The 18,922-nt window shown below is 45.8% G+C and overlaps 1 protein-coding gene across 3 annotated transcripts in view; it reads left to right on the top strand.

Moving 5' to 3' along the window:
- ACER2 (alkaline ceramidase 2) overlaps nucleotides 1-8,301 on the top strand; it is a 32,390-nt gene extending 24,089 nt beyond the window's left edge. The window contains exon 6 of one of the 3 annotated variants that reach the window (XM_005902270.2): nucleotides 2,830-8,301. In XM_005902270.2, coding sequence (XP_005902332.1) covers nucleotides 2,830-3,016 — 187 coding nt within the window. In that variant the 3' untranslated portion in view covers nucleotides 3,017-8,301. Of the gene's footprint in view, nucleotides 1-2,727; nucleotides 2,765-2,829 lie in introns of those variants that run through there. The other 2 variants (XM_070375953.1, XM_070375955.1) reach the window with 2 other exon arrangements.
- The last annotated feature ends 10,621 nt before the right edge of the window (nucleotides 8,302-18,922 follow it).

The following is an 18,922-nucleotide window of genomic DNA, read 5'->3' on the forward strand; positions in this document are numbered from 1 at the left end:
ACAACCTAAAGTATATCCTTCCAGGTGTTTAGTTCTCTAATTCTACTTTTAAAAACAAAAAGTTTTTTGTTTTTAAAAACTATACATGATGCCTGGAAAATGGGCAGCGGAGCCTGGTAAGCTGCAGTCCATGGGGTCGCACACGACTGAGCTCAGTCGGACACGACTGAGCGACTTCACTTTCACTTTTCACTTTCATACATTGGAGAAGGAAATGGCAACCCACTCCAGTGTTTTTGCCTGGAGAATCCCAGGGACGGTGGAGCCTGGTGGGCTGCCGTCTCTGGGGTCGCACAGAGTCGGACACGACTGAAGCGACTTAGCAGCAGCAGCATACATAATGCAAGCTGGTTCTTCTTTTGCTGTTCAAATCATCGACAGCTTTCCTTACCAATGTATTTATATTAGTTTCATTAGTTTGTGTGTCCAGTTAATACCTCACAATATGGGTAATGCTATGTAATTCATTTAACCAACTTCTCTGTTAATGGATATTAAGGTTATTTCTAACTTTTCACTTTTATAAACAATTGGTAATGAATATATGTATTTGTTCATATGCCTGAATGTTCCCTTAGGTTATAATATGTTGCCAAACCCAGAGATACCAACTGACACAATTTTACTAAAATCTGTAAGATAATAAAAGTGTATCTGTAAGATATACTTTCACATATACTGGATGTTAGTAACTTTAAAAAGTATTTGTTAACTGGATTGAAAATATTTTATTTTTATCTTTTAAAAAGTTATATTTTGTTGGACATCTTTCAGATATCAATTTACTATATCTTTACTCTTTTGAAATGTGCCTTTTAAGTTTCTTTATCATCTCTGTGGAGTGTTCGTATTTAAAAACTTATATGCAGCCCCTACTTCCCGACACATAGTAGAGAGTCATTACTGTTAAATACCTCTGTGCCATTTATTATGGACATTTGTAACATTTTCAAAAGTATAGAGAATAATACATGGAGCCCCCAGGGAGGCAACAGTTATCTTCAGTATTATCTCATCCTGGCCACCCTCACCCACTACCCACCCCACCCAAATTATTATAAAGCAAATCCCAGACACCCTATGCAATGATTGGTTTTTAAAGGGCTCTTCATCAGGTAGGGATTTTAATCCTTTGTCATATGGTACACCTATTCCGCACCGCCCCCTCCTGCCACCCCCCGCCACTTTCGCATTTATCTTTTAGTATGTTAATGATATCTTGTGCCATACTGTTTTAAACCTTCACGCTCTCACCTCTGTCAGTCTTTTCCTTTAGTTTTTTTTTTTTTCCCTTCTCCCTTCTATATGCATTACAGCGTGGCTGTGACATCCCTTAAATCCCTTAGTTCTCTACTAAGCAAACTGATGGCACTCTTAAAACCATCCTCATTGCAGGTGTGTGTGTTTATATGTTTGGCTGTGCTGGGTCTTCGTGGCAGTGCGTGGACTCTTCCTTGCACGCCTGGGCTTCCCTCTAGTTGCTGCTCGTGGGTTCTAGAGCGTGGGCTCAGTTGTTGCCGTGCTCGGGCTTAGCTGCCCCGTGGCATGTGAGATCTTGGTTCCCCGACCAGGGATTGAACCTGCGTCCCCTGCACTGGATGGTGGATTCTTAACCACTGGACCACCAGGGAAGTCCCTGTTCCATGTGTTCTTAAATGTAGAGATGTCCATTACATGTGGCTGTCACAGTGATTCCCTTTAGGGTTTCAGAACTGTGTGTCATTTTAAGAAAGACCTCTTCCAAGGTTTATAAAAATATTCTTTTATTTTAAAAAGAATATTATAAAAGAATATTTATAAAAATATTCTTTAAATATGTTTTTAAAATGTATTTTAAATCTTTAATTTATCTGGAGTTTTAAGTTTCAGTATAAGGTGCAAAAGTTACATGCCTTTACATGGTCCCCACGATAAAGATCAATATGAAAACTTGCTACCAGCACCGTGAAGATAATAAAGAGTTTCCTTACTAAAGTGCAAAAGCTGATGAATCAGTGTAAAATTATTTCTAACGCAGGGTGTTAGATATGTACAGCCCATTATTCAAGCGAGAAGCGGGGAATCAGTCCCATGTGCTCAGTTATTTCCATCCGCTTAGTGCCTCTGTTTTCTTTTTTAATTAAATTTGTTTATTTATTTACATGTCAATCTCAAACTCCCAATCTATCCTTCTTCCCCACCCTTCCCCCCCAACCGTAAATTCATTCTCTGAGCTTGTGAATCAGTTTCTGTTTTGTGAAGAAGTTCATTTGTATCCTTTTTCTCTCTTTTCTCTTTTTTTTCTTTTGGCCATGCACTGTGGCATGTGGGATCTTAGTTCCCCAACCAGGGATCGAACCCTCGTCCCCTGCAGTGGAAGCGCAGAGCCTTAACCACTGGTGCGCCCGGGAAGTCCCTATATCCCTTTCTTATTTTCTAGATTTTGCATATAAGCGATGTCATATTAGCGCTTCTGTCTTAAACCCTTGATTTCTCTGGAGCCCCAAAGGCATTGGCAAGTTTTTCCTGTTATCAGGCTGGAATATTTTAGAACATTTCAAGAGAGGCTTTGTTGGCTCAGAATTTATCACTCGCATGGGGATGTGGGGCTCCCTCGCCCCTTCTTGACTAGAGGAGGCCCTGCCAGTCTTGGCATCTGGGAAAGGTGGGTTAGGCCTGGAGGGAGGGCGGGTGGAAGTCCAGCGGTCTCTCTGCCTCGGGCCCTCACGCGTCTGTCTCCCTCGCCAGGCACATCCTCATTTGCCTTGCTGCTTAAGCCTGGAGGGAGGAGGGTGGAAGTCCGGCCAGTCTCCCTGCCGCGGGCCCTCACGCGTCTGTCTCCCTCGCCAGGCACATCCTCATTTGCCTTGCCGCCTACCTGGGCTGCGTGTGCTTCGCCTACTTCGATGCTGCGTCCGAGATCCCCGAGCAAGGCCCCGTCATCAAGTTCTGGCCCAGCGAGCGGTGGGCCTTCATCGGCGTCCCCTATGTGTCCCTTCTGTGTGCCAACAAGAAATCCTCGGTGAAGATCACGTGATGGCAAGGCGGTGACTGGCCTCTCTGCCCCCTAATCTTCACCTGCCCACAAAGACAGCCAGGGTGGGGGTTTCGCAGAGTTGGCAGTGGGGTCTATCTTTTAAAAATTCTATTCCCTTGGGATCTAACTAGTGTGTCTGTGGACCGCCAGGACTCCACAGTGCCTGGGGGAGAAATGCTTGCCCAGAGGTGGGAAGCAGATGGCCAAGGGCTCTGGGTGTGTATTCTGCGTCACCTCCAGCTGCAAGGCTCGTTGGGCTGCGTCCTTTGTGGTGATGGCAGAGCCATCCAGTGGGGGACCCCTTGCTGCACACGCCTTGCTTCCGGGCCCCACCATCCCCTTGTGTTCTAGGAGCCGACCCTCGCGTGACAGACACTTCCTGCATCAGACGAGACCCTCTGTCCAATGGAAGAGGCCAGAGCTTTTCATCTGGGGCCACTGTCCTAAATAAGCAGGCAGAGCACACGCAGGGCTTGTGCCCTGGGAGGCTGGTTTCCCCCTGCAGTGCTCTGTAACCCGAGGTTTACATACACGTGTGAGCCCTTTTCCTGCTACCTCTGCTGGGAGATGGAGACTTGACTACAGATCTGGGTGAAGCTAATGTGCAAAATCCTCTGTGCCAAAAACTGACACTCCACTTTAAGCCATTCTGGAAGATGAGCACAATCTTTAAATGCTGATATGGTTTGGCTCCCCAGCCCCACCTCAGCCCAGTATCCTCAAATACAAAGAATAGCTGCGGTGTGAGTGTTCCATACACAGACTCCTGCCCTCTTAATACTTGACCTCTGTGACATTCCCACAGGCCTGTGACAATCGCGGTAGGGATCCTGGTTCAACATTTGGAGCAAATGTGAAGTTTGAGAAGTTGTTCTCATTGGAAGCCTCTTGTCTGCTGTCCTGTTCTGGAAATTACTGTCAAGAATCTTGCCTCCTCTGTCTCCGATATCTACTGTGGGAATTACGCTCGGTATTCTCACGGGATGAGGTGCTTCCTGCAGCTTCTCTAATCATTTCACCACTTGCCTTTCTTAAGTGCTGGCTGTAATTATTCACTGGCTGGTTTGGGTGCAGCAGGACAAACCTCTTGCCCTCTGAGTTCTTCTCACCTAAAGTCACACTGGCTGCAACTCATCTCCTCTTCACTGGGCTGAACGGAAGACCCCACATGTGTCTCCAAGGTGCGAGGTGGGGATTCCTGACCTCAGGGATACTCGTGTTAACTCAGGCATCTCTTGCTTTGCAACAGTCCATCATGGGAGCAGACAGAACAGATGTGTCCTTCTTGTGTGGGTGGGAAGTACGTCAGTGTCCTCTGTATTTAAGAATGGGGCCGTAGCAACTTTGGCTTGTCTGGGCACCCTTAGACTCTCGTTAGAACTTGCACAGGATCAAAGGGTGAAAAGTCCAAGGAGCAACTGAATTTAGAAATGAATGACTTTATTCTACTTCCGTGGTTTTCAAATGATTTTAGCAGAAGAACCCTGTTGGCTGTAAGGCATCTTTATGGAGACCTAATGTGTGAAATAAGTTGTATTCTATTAGCTTAATTTTATTTTGAGGTTAAGCTTACAGCATTTCCTGAATAATATGAAAGGCAGTGAAATGGAAAGTAACAAATTGGTGGTTTCTAAGGTAGAAAGATTTGGTATGGAGTGAGTGTCCATGTTGCTTTAGTATAGTTTAAAAGTCAGTATTTGAGTTAAATACTCATGGAAACGTTAACATATGAATATGAGACCTAGGTGGCTTGTGGAACAGTATTGGAAAACTGCTCTTTAAGTCCTTTGGGTTTCAAGCCTAGAGTTTTCTTTAAAGGAGCTGTCAGATCATCCTCTTTTCAGACTGACCCACCAGGCATGGATTCTGTCCTCATCCATGCTGAAGTAGAAAAATGCTCTGAGGAGGGATTGGTTGTATTTTAAGCCCAGCTCTTTTAGTGGGAAAGAGTAAAGAAAAGCAGCGTGTAGGTAATGTTTTGTGTGTGTGAAGTTTAGTTTCTGTCTTGAAAGTTCATTGGTGATGGGAGCATTGTCCCAGCCATCAAAGAGGACCATTTCTCTTGATGAAATGAAGGGCATGTTCCTTGGGACCCACCACCTCCAGCCCCAAAGGCTTTCACCTGGCCCACCTGGAAGGTTCTGAATGACCTTGGAAATGGGGATGAAATGCGACTCTGCTAGAAGGAAAGAAGTAAGTGCCCTAACTTATAGGGCTAATTCTCTTCTTCTGCAAGTCAAATGGCTAAGTTTCAGAAAGAATGCTTTTGTTATGAAAGACAAAACGCCCTTCTAACACATGCGTGAGTGCTCAGTCCAGTCATGTCTGACTCCTTGCCACCCTATGGACTGCAGCCCGCCAGGCTCCTCTGTCCATGGGGTTCTCCAGGTGAGAATGCTGGAGTGGGGTGCCATTCCCTTCTCCATTGGATCTTCCTGACCCAGGGATCAAACCTGAGTCTCTTATGTCTCCTGCATTGGCAGGAGGGTTCTTTACCACTAGCCCCCTTCTAGAGGTTGATTTTACTGGGATGAGGCTGAGAAAAAGTGTGGAATAGGGTGTATTTGAGGAACACAAGTCTTCGCTCTACGTCTGAAAAGAAATCACTATGTTTACCAGTGTGGAAGGGTAAATCAAGAGAGTAGGAATATACCAATCTTACTTTGGATTATGGCTTCATTCATATTTATATTTACATTTATATTCATAATGCTCTTATAGCACTACATGCTTTTTAAGGAAAATGGGGATATCACAGAAAAGTTGAAAGAGAAGAAAACAAAGTAATCTATTTCTATGGCTCAAGGACAACCACTGTTAATATATTTTGGCATATTTCCTTCTCATCTTTTTTTCCCTAAATAGTTGTAAATAGATGTCTTTTAGAGCTGACAGTTGATTTTGTACCTTGAATGGAATATAAATGCCAGTCATATTTTTTCTGAAGAGCAGGTTTTGGGATATCTGAGAGTTAGCTATATTCTTGAGTATTCATCACTGGATTTTAAGACTTACTCTGAGTCTTCCCTTTTTATTTGAGCCTAACATCAATGGGCCATAAGAAAAAATGAGTTCTACTTTTTGATACGTTTCTGCACTTAGATGGACGAGTCATAGAAAATAGCTGTTAAATATATAGTTCTACAGGTTTTGATGTAAAGAGTGAATAGCTTATTTCATTCCTTGATGTGCAATCAGGAATCTTTTTATCCCCCCTGGTAATTCAGGGAGGTGGAGATTTGACAGGACTTAGGTCATGACAATTACTCAGCATGGCTATTAGATATTTCTTCTGATGCGGATTTGCCTAAGATTGACACCCGGTAGGTACTGGATTTGGAGTATTAAAAAACAATTAATGTAACCAAGTGATCATTTAACAATTCGTATTTTATAGTGTCTGATTTTTAGAAAATAGTTCCTGCTTTTATTATTTTAATGTAAAACCAGCACTTCAGTGACTGTATTGCAGGTGTCTGGGGATAAGATGCCTGCATCTGTTTGGAGGTAGGCTACATTTGGGGGGTGCGCTGTGCCTGTCCCCCCGAAGAATGCCTAGAAGACGTTCCTTGTGGATCAGAGCTGTTCTTTTGGGAGGCTAAGCATCATGGTTATCAAGCACAGGATTTGTAAAAATACCATCACCTATGCTATTTATTGGACTTCTCAGGTATGTAATAAAAACTTCTCCCTCATTCATTATGCTTACGCGAGCTGGTGCCATCCTGGAGGCATCAGAACTGAGGGGTGAGCCTCCCCTGGCTCTTCATCCCTCGGGGCTAATGCGGAACCATCTGTCTGGGGGACAGGTGAGGGCTGAAGCTTGCCTGGACACAGCCTCTCTCATAGCTCCTTGTTCCCAAATGAACCTGGAACCCCTAATAGTCAGCTCTTTGCCTGGTTGCTGCTGATCCAGCTGGTCAAAGAGAAATCTTGGGCTAGGTTGGGATTCTCAATGGATTTTGTAGACATCATTTTCCTACAGATTTTTTAATGGCCCCTACTTTAAAGAACTCATTGTTTGAATTGTAGCTTTCCCTATTTTTTAAACCAGTTCTGAGACGATTTTGTAACCACAATATGTAATCAGAGCAAATAGATACATATTTTCAGGTATATACCTTGTTCTGTACTTTATATAGGGTGTGCTGTATAAGGGTAGTGGGCCCACTGGCTGTGGTAGCATTTAATCTCTGTTACATTGGGAGTAACTTAAAGCCTTTTGAAATGGAGTTTTTGCACTTTATGTTCTTTTTGTGAACTGACTGTGATGGCTATGTTTGATATTAAAGCCCTAAGGGTCATTTTCTGTGAATGAATAAGGTATATGTTTGTTTATTTCCAAAATGATTTCTGCAACAGCTTCCATGAGAAATACATTTAAGGGGTTGTAAGGTACATTTGCTCAAACTCATTTATTAATGAATTTGGGTATCATTCTTATTAAGCATACTTAAAATGAGTACATTTAATACTAATTAAACATGCTAGTTAATTGTTGGTTTCTTCTTAGAGCTGTGAAATTAATACACTTACATGTTTCCAGTATAAAAGTACCTAGAGGCAGTTTGTTGAAAGGTCTGTAATTATGTCAGGTGGATATAAAATCTCAAATGCAGAAAACATTTCATCTAAGCTGCAGTGCGTCCAGTCACTGGAAGGAAGATCATATAACAATATAAAATAGTAAATGAATTTAGCAGGAAAATTCTGTATACCCATTTTTCTTTATTTCCTGTGAGCATTGTTTTTAAATTAAGGGATTCATAGGCAGTCCTGTTTATAAGAATAATGTGATTATGAGAGGAGAAAGATTGAGCGGTCAGCAGCATCAGTAGTGCTGCCGTGGTCTTAGACATTTTTTTCTGGCCAGAACGAGGGGATGAGGGGTGGCCACTGAGGTTTTTGATAATCTGCTATAAGCAGTGGGTCTTCTCCCTAGAAAAATGGCCGTACAGAGAATTACTTGGGTATTCAGATGTCCCGAGAAGCCACCCGGGTAGAGAACTGTGTAACACGACATGAAGCCAGGAGTCACCTCCTTTCTGGTGGTGAAATCGAGGTCTCCACAGTTCAGCATTCTTGACTGCCCTCCAAGACCAGCCCCAGCCCCCTTCTCCTGTGAGGACTTTCCGTCATGAGGGACCGAAACTTACACCTTAAGAGTTGAACAAATTTGAAATTTACATCTTCCTCAAGCCTCTGGTCCTGATTTATACTTCCAGACCCTCCTTAAGATGTTATTTGGATCTGCTGTATTTTTGCACTGTGGAAATTTTTGCAGAATAAAAAAATGTTTTAAATATGGTATTTGTGTTTTCTTCCTATGCTCTCTTTTGAGCGGAGCTCAGCTTCCTCCTCTAGTCCCGCCTTAAAGGGGCTGGCAGTCCCTTTCCCCAGTTTACAGAGTTACCTTTTAAAAAGTTTTTTTAATTGGAGGATAATTGCTAAAGCGTTATCTTTATCTCAAGTGGGCACTTTTGTCTCTGGTCACCTCCAGGCTTGGTGACCCTCTGAGTATTAACCCACAAAAAGAAAAAGAATTGACCACACCTGGGTTTTTGTTGGCTTTATTGGCTTGTTTACTTCTTGTTAAAACATTTAATTCAGCTGCTTTACAGTTGAGCACAGAGACCATAACATTATCTTTAAGAATGTAACACATAGCAGTAAAGTCGGTAGAGCTTACTTTTATATTAGGGCAGATGGTGGGAAAGTGGCTGACTAGGGCACTCGGGCATGGCATGACAGAAAGTGCACGATGGCATCTTTGGTGACACTGGCTAGAGAAGGATGTTCATGAACAAAGCAAGCTGTAGTCACCAGGGTGGAAGGGACCGGAAGCGATTCCTGGAGTAATATTGCCATCTAGTGGCCTTTCAGGGTATTGCTATCAGTGGCACGTGTGAGACCTTTCCCAATTGCTTATCATCCCAGGAGACCCAAGAGACCCGGGTTCCATCCCTGGGTGGAGAAGATGCCCTGGAGGAGGAAATGGCAACCCACTCCAGTATTCTTGCATGGAAAATCCCATGGACAGAGGAACCTGGAGAACTACAGTCCGTGAAAGTGAAGCCACTCAGTCCTGTCAGACTCTTTGAGACCCCATGGACTGTACCTGCCAGGCTCCTCCATCCATGGGATTTTCCAGGCAAGATTACTGGAGTGGGTTGCCATTTCCTTCTCCAGGGGATCTTCCCAACTCAGGAATCAATCCAGGTCTCCCAAATTGCTGGCAGACTCTTTACTGTCTGAGCCACAAGGGGGCTACAGTCCATGGCGTGGCAAAAAAGTCTGACATGACTGAGCACACATACACTGCTGCTGCTGCTGCTGCTGCTGCTAAGTTGCTTCAGTCGTGTCCAACTCTGTGCGACCCCATGGACTGCAGCCTACCAGGTTCCTCCGTCCATGGGATTGCCAAGAGTCGGACACGACTGAGCGACTTCCCTTTCACTTTTCACTTTCATGCATTGGGGAAGGAAATGGCACCCCACTCCAGTGTTCTTGCCTGGAGAATCCCAGGGACAGGGGAGCCTGGTGGGCTGCCGCTTATGGGGTCACACAGAGTCGGACACGACTGAAGCGACTTAGCAGCAGCGGCAGCAGGGATTAATACTACCTAGAAGTAGTAGTATTTTCTTAAAGCCAATCTTATTTGAGAGCCCATCACATAAGTTATCTTTCAGGTAAGTTGTCTTCTCACAATTATTTTGTGAGGGTATTATTCCTATTTTGAATACCATAAAACTGAGGCTCAGAAATGTATCTTGAACACAGCTGTTTAGTGGCAAAATCAGGTTTTGAACTCAAGACTTTTGACTCCAGTTCTGTTTCCATAAGTATTTAATCTTATTTTCAAAATGGCAAAGGAGGTAAAAGGTTTTTATATAGATAGGTGAACACTAAGTTGGGATTACTGGATTCAAAAGTATCCTTTTAAAATGCACGATTAGACAATATAGAGTAGCAGTTGGCATGTAGTCAATCAAGCTGTTGTTTAGTCATTAAGTCGTGTCTGACTCTTTGCAACCCCATGGACTGTAGCCTCCACTGTCTATGGGATTTCCCAGGCAAGAATACTGGAGTGGGTTTCCATTTTCTTCTCCGGGGCCTCTTCCCCACTCAGGGATCGAACCCGTGTCCCCTGCATTGGCGGGTGTATTCTTTACCATTGAGCCACCAGGGAAGCCTCAGTAATCAGAAGGCCCCCCACCATCTAGCAGGCCTGGGTGATAGTGTCATCTTGTGGCCACAGCCAGGAACCGCACTCCATCCTCACACCTTCCCAGGAATGGATGATGTGTGCACATGGGGACTCCTTCCTGTCTGGCTCCAAGCCATCTCTTGCTCTTCGCAGTAGATGTGCAAATCCAATTAATTCCTGGCCCTGTCTACTTGGATTTCCAATAGACACTCGAATTCGTCTTACCCCAAACTTGCACCTGTTCACCTTCTCAGTAAGTCAGGCCACTCCATTCAGTTGCCAGAAGTCCCCACTCCTCATTTGTCCATATCTTACCTAAGAGTAGGTAAATCCTCTCCATCCCACTTCCCCACTGTCTCAAATCCACCCATTTCTCTCCATCCTAGAGAGTGCTCCGTTGTGTCTTGCCAATCCATCCTCCATACAAAATACCAGAGGGGCTGGCCTGAACAACAGACATTTACTTCTCACACTTTTGGACACTGGAAAGTCCAAGACCAAGGTACCAGCAGATTTCGTTCCTGGTGACGACCAGCTTCCTGGCTAGCAGGTGGCCACCTCCTCTTGTGGGCAGGGAGAGCGTGCTCCGGCATCTCTTCTCCATGTTATGGGGGCACCAGTCCCATCATGACCACCCCCTCATGACCTCACCTTAACCTGCACGTGTGCATGCTCAATTGCTCAGTCATGTCCGACTCTTTGCAACCTCATAGACTGCAGCCCGCCAGGCTCCTCTCTCCATGGGATTCTTCAGGCAAGAATACTGGAGTGGGTTGCCATGCCCTCCTCCAGGGGATCTTCCTGACCCAGGGATCAAACCCATGTCTCCTGCCTTGCAGGTGGATTCTTTACCCACTGAGCCTCTGGGGAAGCCCCCATCTTAACCTGATCACCTTCCAAAGGTTCCGCCTCCGAACACCATCACACTGCAGGGGAAGCAGGTGTGGGGGGGCAGGTGTTTAGGGCTCCAACATGGATTTTGGGGGATGCAAATTTTCAGGTCACTGCAGACTGTATGAGGGAGGTTTTTCTTATCTTCATTTTCTTGGTGAAGTCCTGAGGTCTGGGGTTGGGGAATGTATATCTGGTCCAAGACCATAGAGCCAGTAAGTGGCTCAGCTCTCTCCCACCCCAAACCTGGGCTCCTTCCCTTCTTCATTCTGCAGCAGAGAAGGAGGGACAGTGGCCACTGTGCTGAGTGGGGACAGCTAAGGGAGAGACACGGCTAATATGTTCTGAGCAGCTTCACCATGCACCAGGTCCTCATGGGGATACGGGTAATGGATCCCAGGGCACTGGAGCCTAGTCTGTGACATGGAAAGACTGGGGCTCAGAGGCTGAGCCACTTGCCTGAGGATGTGAAGCTGGTGACCGAGGGAGGTGTTACAGCATCAGCTGCCAGGCCACTGTGTGTGTTCTTGCGTTTGCTCACCCCTTTCAGATTAGGTCGGGGTTTCCTGTGGTGGTGATAACATGACTGTGAGCTCCATGGCTCAAAGCAACAGAAATGTATTCTTTCACAGTGCAGGAGACCAGAATCTGATTCTAGATGTCAGCAGGGGGACTGCCCCAGAGGTCCAGTAGTTAACACTCTGCTTCCACTGCTGGGGGCATGGGTTCGATCCCTGGGGAACTAAGATCCCACATGCCTTGCTGGGCCCCTCCCCTAAAAAAAGTTCAAGATAAAGACGTCAGTGGGGTTGGCTCCTTCTGTAGCGGGGGAGAGTCTGCTTCTGCTTCTCTCTAGTTTCTGGTGGTTGCCAGCAATCCTGTTACCTCCACCTGCAGACCCTTCCATCCAGTCTCCACCTCCACTGTCTGTTGGCTTCTCCCTTTCTCCGTGTCAGAACCTCCCTCTCCCTCCCCTCCGATCTCTTATAAAGACAGCAGCCTAATTCAGTTCAACCTTGATTAACTGATTACATCTGCAAAGACCCCCCTTCCAAATAAGGTCATGGTGTGGGATCCCCTGTGTATACCAATTTTGGGGGCAGAGTATTCAACCTACTGCCCTGTCCCACAAGCTGCTTCCCGCATCTGCCCAGAATATGGGATCCCCCACCTCCTGTTTAGCCAGAGGCCCCAGAAGAGTGTTACAGAGTAGCCGGAGTCCTCAGAGTGCACACGACTGCACAGATACACTCCTACCCCAGGCTTCCGCGTTCTCCTCCATGGCCCCTGTTGGGGTTTCCTCTAATACCTTTCTCACCCCCGATCAGAGCTGGGGAGTAGGTGCCCCACCCTGCCAGCTGCTGTTGAAAAACACTTTGAGAAACAGTGAGTGGTGGTAGGAGAGGACGGAACGGGTCTCAAGGAGCTTGGCTGCGGTTTCACTTGGCGGAATTCCCCCCTCTGTCCCAGAAGTTTAGGGTGTCTGGCAGGGGAGAGCCAGCCACCTCTCACCCCAGGCACCCCATGGCCTCGTCATCTTTGTATGGCCGCAAACAAGCCCAGGGCTGACCTGGCAATCAGTGTTGGGGAGGCTGAATTCAGACATCTATTAATCAGTCAGTCAGTCAGTTCACAGAGCTAGAGAATGCAGGGTGTAGTGGAACATCTTGTGGGTCCAGGAAGTTTTCTTTGATTGGAAGGCAACGTCCGCACAGACCAGAAGGATTGAGATCCGCGCTCTTGTCAGCAGCACTGGGATTGGTCGATTGGTGTGTCCAGAATATGAAGCAGAGAGAGAAAGAGAGTGTGTGTGTGAGAGCGAGGGAGACTCAAGGTGATTGTGCTGCTAGTCCGAGAGATGCCCTCACCAACTGGTACCAAGGGTAGGGATACACTTGTGCCGCGGGGCCCGGCTGGTAATGGGGAGATGGGGGCGGGAGCCGGACAAATAATGGGCCTTGGTCTTGCGAGGGGAAGAAGGGGAGCGCTGCCCAGAGTGTCCACCAGGGGGCAGTGCAGCCCCGCACACGGCGCAGGGCCCAGGGTGGCCGTGAACCCAGCCTCCCGCGTATGCAGCCGAGGGTTCTCCCAGGTGTGCTGCTTTCAGCCGTTGGATTATTTCTGTCCAACTGGCAAGACTGACCGTGGGCTGCAGAGATTTCGGCCGCAGGGTTGAGGTCCGCTCTCTGTGAGGGCCCCTCAAACCCAGATTCCAGAGAATGGATTTACCCCAAAGCTGGTGACACCTCCTGTTCCGGGTCCCTCACCTGCAGGAGTCCATCCTGAGCCCTTGTTCCTTTTAAAATTGTTAGCTAATTAGGACCTCCTCTATAGCACAGAGAATTCTGCTCACTACTCTATAATGCCATATATAGGAAAATCTAAAAAAGTGGATGTATGTTGGTGTATAATCCATCTACTTTGCTGGATTTGTGAAACTAGCACAAGATTGTAAGTCAGTTATACTCCAATACATTTAAAAAAAAATGTTTCTTTCTTGTTTTTTTGAGACATATACCACGAACTATGAGTGATTGCATAACAAATTACTCCAACACTAAATTATAACAGGGCTTCTCAGGTGGAGCTACTGGTAAAGAACCCACCTCCTAATGCAGGAGATGTAAGAGATGTGGGTTCGATCCCTGGGTCAGGAAGATCCCCTGGAGAAGGAAACGGCACCCCACTCCAGTATTCTTGCCTGGAGAATCCCATGGACAGAGGAGCCTGGCAGGCTACAGTCTATAGGGTCACAAAGAGTCAGACACGACTGAAGCGACTAAGGAGGATTGCAAGTTATAACAAAAACAAGTATTTACCATCTCTCAGTTTCTGTGGGTCAGGAATTAAGCAGGGGCTTGGCTCAGCTGTTCTGACTTAGGGTTCATCAGGAGTTTCAGTGAGATGATAGCTTAGGATTTTGGGTATGAGATCTGGTTAGGAATCTCTGAGCCTCAGTTTTCTCACCTGCAAAATGGAGATAATAGTAGTACTCTTAGGGTTGTTTTGAGGATTAATGAAATAATTTTCACACGGCAGAAATGGTCAATTGCCTACCTCAGGTGCAGTTCCCTCCTCTTTCTTTGTAAGAGAGGCTCCAGTGTTAAGCTGTAAAGATGGATGGCTGCCTGGAATAAAAGTCTACATTTTCCTTTTTTCCCCAGTCTCTTCTGTTTGAAGAAATAGAAGTAGAAGTGGCAGCTTTCAGGAAACTTCTTATGATGGTACTTTTATGGGTCAACCTGACTGGGCAAAGGGATGCTCTGATAGCTGGTAAAACATTATTTCTGGGTGTGTCTGTGAGGGTGTTTCTGAAAGAGATTAGCATTTGAGTTGGTAGACAGAGTAAACAGGATTGCCCTCACTAATGTGGGCAAGCTTTGTCCAGTCCTTGGACGGTTTGAATTGAGCAAATAGGCAGAGGAAGGACAAATTTGCCCTCTCTGCTTGAGCTGGGGCGTCCATCTTCTCTTGTGCTCAGATGTTGTTGCTGCTGGTTCTCTGGCTTTTGGTCTGGGACCAGCTTACACTGTTGCCTCTCCTGGCTCTTTGGTCTTTAGGTTTAGACTGAAGCTACATGACCAGTTTTCCTTGACCTTTATCTTACAGAGGCAGCTTGTGGGACTTCTCAGTCTCTATAATTGCATGAGCCAATCACAATGAATCTCTCTCTCTTTCTACCCTATTGGTTCTAATTTTCTGGAGAACCTGAGTAGTACTTCTTTTAAAAGCAACTGCTATCTCTATTTGTTTCTTTTGTTGATTCCCTTCCTCTGTTTGACTTCCTGGAATGTGGATGTAGTGGCTGGAGTTCTGGTCACCATCTTGGAACATGAGGCCAAGCAGCAAACTGTTGGGATGGAGTCTAGGTTCCTAAAAGGTTTGTGAAGTTGTCCTACCAACCCTGGACGGCCTACATTATACAGAAATACACTTTCACCCTGTGTTTAAGCAATCATTACTTGGGTTTTTTTGGGGGGGTGGTTTTGGCTCATGCAGCTGAGCTGAGCATCCTACCTGACTACACCCTTGGCAAGTGATAAGTAGGTGCTCCCCTGGTGGCTCAGATGGTAAAGAATGCTCTTGCAGTGCAGGAGACCCAGGTTCGATCCCTGGGTCAGAAAGATCCCCTGGAGAAAGAAATAGCAACTCACTGCAGTATTCTTGCCTGGGGAAGTCCATGGACAGAGGAACCTGGTGGACCACAGTCCATGGGGGTCACAAAGAGCCAGACACGACTGAGCAACTAACACAGGAGGTGCTCAGCACACTGGTAAGTGTTTTGAATATTCAAATCTGGGGTTGGAACAGCCAACCAAACCTCATAGCTTGGGTATGGGGAGTTAACAGCCAGGATGGCAGGGAAAGATCAGTGGGGCCAAGAGACCTGGGTCATAGTTTCAGATCTTCTCTCAACCTTCATTTTATTTGCTTTAATAGAGACTGGACTAGTTTTGGTGTTTTCAAAACTTTTCAGTAGCAGAAATTGTTTTTTCACATGGAAGCCAATATATAAAACAGATGTAAGTGGTGCTTCTGACCCACCCAGGGATGCTCCCCGGAGAAGGAAATGGCACTCCACTCCAGTATTCTTGCCTGGGAAATCCCATGGACAGAGGAGCCTGGTGAGCTACAGTCCAGGGGGTCGCAAAGAGTCGGACACGACTGAGTGACCGAGCACACATACACTCTAGAAGGAGCAGTGGTCTGGGGTAAGGGAGATATCAAGCCTTCATTGTCTTGGGTTTCCTGAGGCCTCCAGCTCTAAGTGTGCTGAGGCCAGAGCTGTAGCTTCATCTTACAGAAAGAGAAGCACAGGACTTCATCACCTTATCTCAGGAGTCTTTTCCCCTTGTGGTTTTAGGCTGAGTATCACATTGCCTTTGCCAGAAGTCACCATGAAGCCACACAACTCAGACTGGAACTTGAACTCACTTTTTTTTTTAGTTTATTTATTTTTAATTGATTGCTTTCAATTGAAATTGTACACCTGGTCTCAGGACTTAGTGAAGCTCGAGTTCTTTATGTCTCGTCGAAGAATTCAATGAGAAGCAAATTGATAGGTAAGAAGTGGATTTACTCAGAGAGTTGCACCTTCCATGGATAGTATGCAATCTGTCTCAAAAGGCAAGAGTGGCCCCAGGGCACAGGGTTATCCTGAAAAGTGAGAATGGCTGAGAAAGAAATACTCCACAGACAGAATGTGGGTCCACTCAGAAGGTGAGAAGCCCTGGGGGTAGTTTTTATAGAGGTGGATACATTTTTTAAATTTATTTTTAATTGGAGAATTGCTTTACAATGTTGTATTGATTTCTGCTGTACAAGAACACAAATCAGCCATAATTGTACATACATCACACTCCTTTCTAGCCTCCCAGGGGTGAGTAATTTCATAGGTTAATGAATGGAAGGGTTGTTACAATTATTTTGAAGAAGGGGCCGGGATTTCCACTATTTGGGCCACTGCCCACTTTTTGGCCTTTTATGGTTGGCCCTGAACTATCCTGATGCCTGTGGGTGTTGATGTGTTACGGTGAGTGTGTAATGAACCTCAAGGTCCCCTCGAAGGCAAATCTTTCTCCAATTTGTGCCAGATTGGTTCTAACCAGTTTTTGTGTTATCCTCAATGGCTATGTAGGGATTCCCTGGTGGTACAATGGTAAAGAATCTGCCTGCCAATACAGGAGACGCAGGGGATTCTGGTTTGATCCTTGGGTCGGGAAGATCCCTGGTGAAGGAAATGGCAACCCACTCCAGTATTCTTGCCTGAAAAAATCCCGTGGACAGAGGAGCCTGGCAGGCTACAATCTGTGGGGTTGCAGAGTCGGATGGACACGACTGAGCACGCACCCGTGCACAATGGTTATGTCGTTCTTTTAAAGATTGTGTCCTGCCCTCTTCCCTCCTGTGTCAAGTAGACATCAGAAACAAATACCATGTGAAATTTTATTTGGCTGGTGCTGCAGGATTGGAAATGGCAGCTCCTCTGGCCACCTAAGCCTCGGGTGAGGGAGTTATGCCATGGATCAATAAAATGGACAAAGACATAAATCCCGTATTTAAAGTTGTATGTTACAGACTGTGGTGTAAAAACCTTGCTCTAAACTACAAACACCTTGAGCTCATTGTCCTGGGTGGACCACAAAGCAGGCTGAGCACCAAAGAACTGATGGTTTTGAGCCATGGTGTTGGAGAAGACTCTTGAGACTCCCTTGGACTGCAAGGAGATCCAACCAGTCAATCCTAAAGGAAATCAATCCTGAATATTCATTAGAAGGACTGATGCTGAAGCTCCAATACTTTGGCCACCTGATTTGAAGAGCCGGCTCATTAGAAAAGAACCTGATGCTGGGGAAAATTTGAAGGTAGGAGGAGAAGGGGACGACAGCATGAGATGCTTGGATGGCATCACTGACTCAATGGACATGAGTTTGAGCAGACTCTGGGAGATGGATACAGGGAAGCCTGGAGTGCTGCCATCCAGGGGTCACAAAGACTCCGACACTACTGAGCGACTGAATGACAACTGTTCATTGTTAAGGTCAATAACCGTGTGCTTGGTCACATCATGTAAGGACGGATAAGGTGATCCACAGACATTCAGTGGATGTGTCATCGACTCATTGTTTCTTCTTTAATGGTCAACTGTTGGGCTTTTGTGTTTTTCTTATTGAGTTAAGAAAGCTTTTAGTAAGGAAGTGAGCCCTCTGAATTTGCTATTTACTGATACTGTTATGTAACATGCAAGTGTTTGAAAGTGGTCATATTTGTACATCTTTTCCTTAAAAACTGCAAGCTTCTCTGTATGTGCCAGGCATCCAGGCATGGCTGTCTGAAGTCCTTTTCAAGCATCAGTCCATTGAATTCTCACAACAACAAGAGGTAGGTATTGCTATCATGCCCATTTAACAATTAAGGTGGTGGTTCTCAGCCTAATTCCCACCTAGCATGCCCATGGGAAGCCCTGTGCCTACAAATTCTAGAGGCCCACAGATGGCTAGTTTTGTTAACAGGTAGGGTAGTGGGTCCCCAGAGAAAGAAAGTCAGACATGACTTTCTTGACATAAGAGAAGCCATTTTTGGCCTAAGTCATTTTATGACATAAGTCTGGTCACAATGCTTGCCCTTGCATAGGTCTCGGTAATAACGGTCTTAAGGGAACAAAACTCCTTTGGGCAAGAGGAGCAACATAGCAAAGATAATAGATGGTTGTAAAGACTCTCAGCTCTGCATCAATGGTAAAGACTAGCCTGAAGCATTGTTTTGAGCTGATTTGCAGAATTTAATCCCCCTCAGGCACTCAGCCACCAGAACTGGAACCTAAGGGATGATAATGTTCACCTTTTCTGATCTGACTGATTTCAATCCACTGAAGTTTGGACTCTATGGCCCAAGCTTCTTCATGAATATGTATCTACCCTTTAGCTTAAAACTTCCCCAATTTTCTGTTTGGGGAGATACTGCATTGGGAGAAAGTGAAAGTGAATTCGCTCAGTCATGTCCGACTCTGTCAATGGCAGCCCACTAGGCTCCTCCCTCCATGGGATTCTCCAGGCAAGAGTACTGGAGTGGGTTGCCATTTCCTTCTCCAGGGGGATCTTCCTGACCCAGGGATCAAACCCAGGTCTCCTGCATTCCAGGCAGACGCTTTAACCTCTGAGCCATCAGGGAAGCCCCCAGGTAGTCTCTTTACTTGCTGCAAGTAATAAGTCCTTCCTTCTCTTGCTCCTTGGCTTGGTTGTGTCTGTTGGCTCGACACCTGCCAAGTGAACCCAGTTTTTTTTTAAATTTATTTTTAGTTGAAGGAT

Source organism: Bos mutus, chromosome 8, assembly GCF_027580195.1.
Source record: "Bos mutus isolate GX-2022 chromosome 8, NWIPB_WYAK_1.1, whole genome shotgun sequence".
Taxonomy (NCBI): Eukaryota; Metazoa; Chordata; class Mammalia; order Artiodactyla; family Bovidae; genus Bos; species Bos mutus.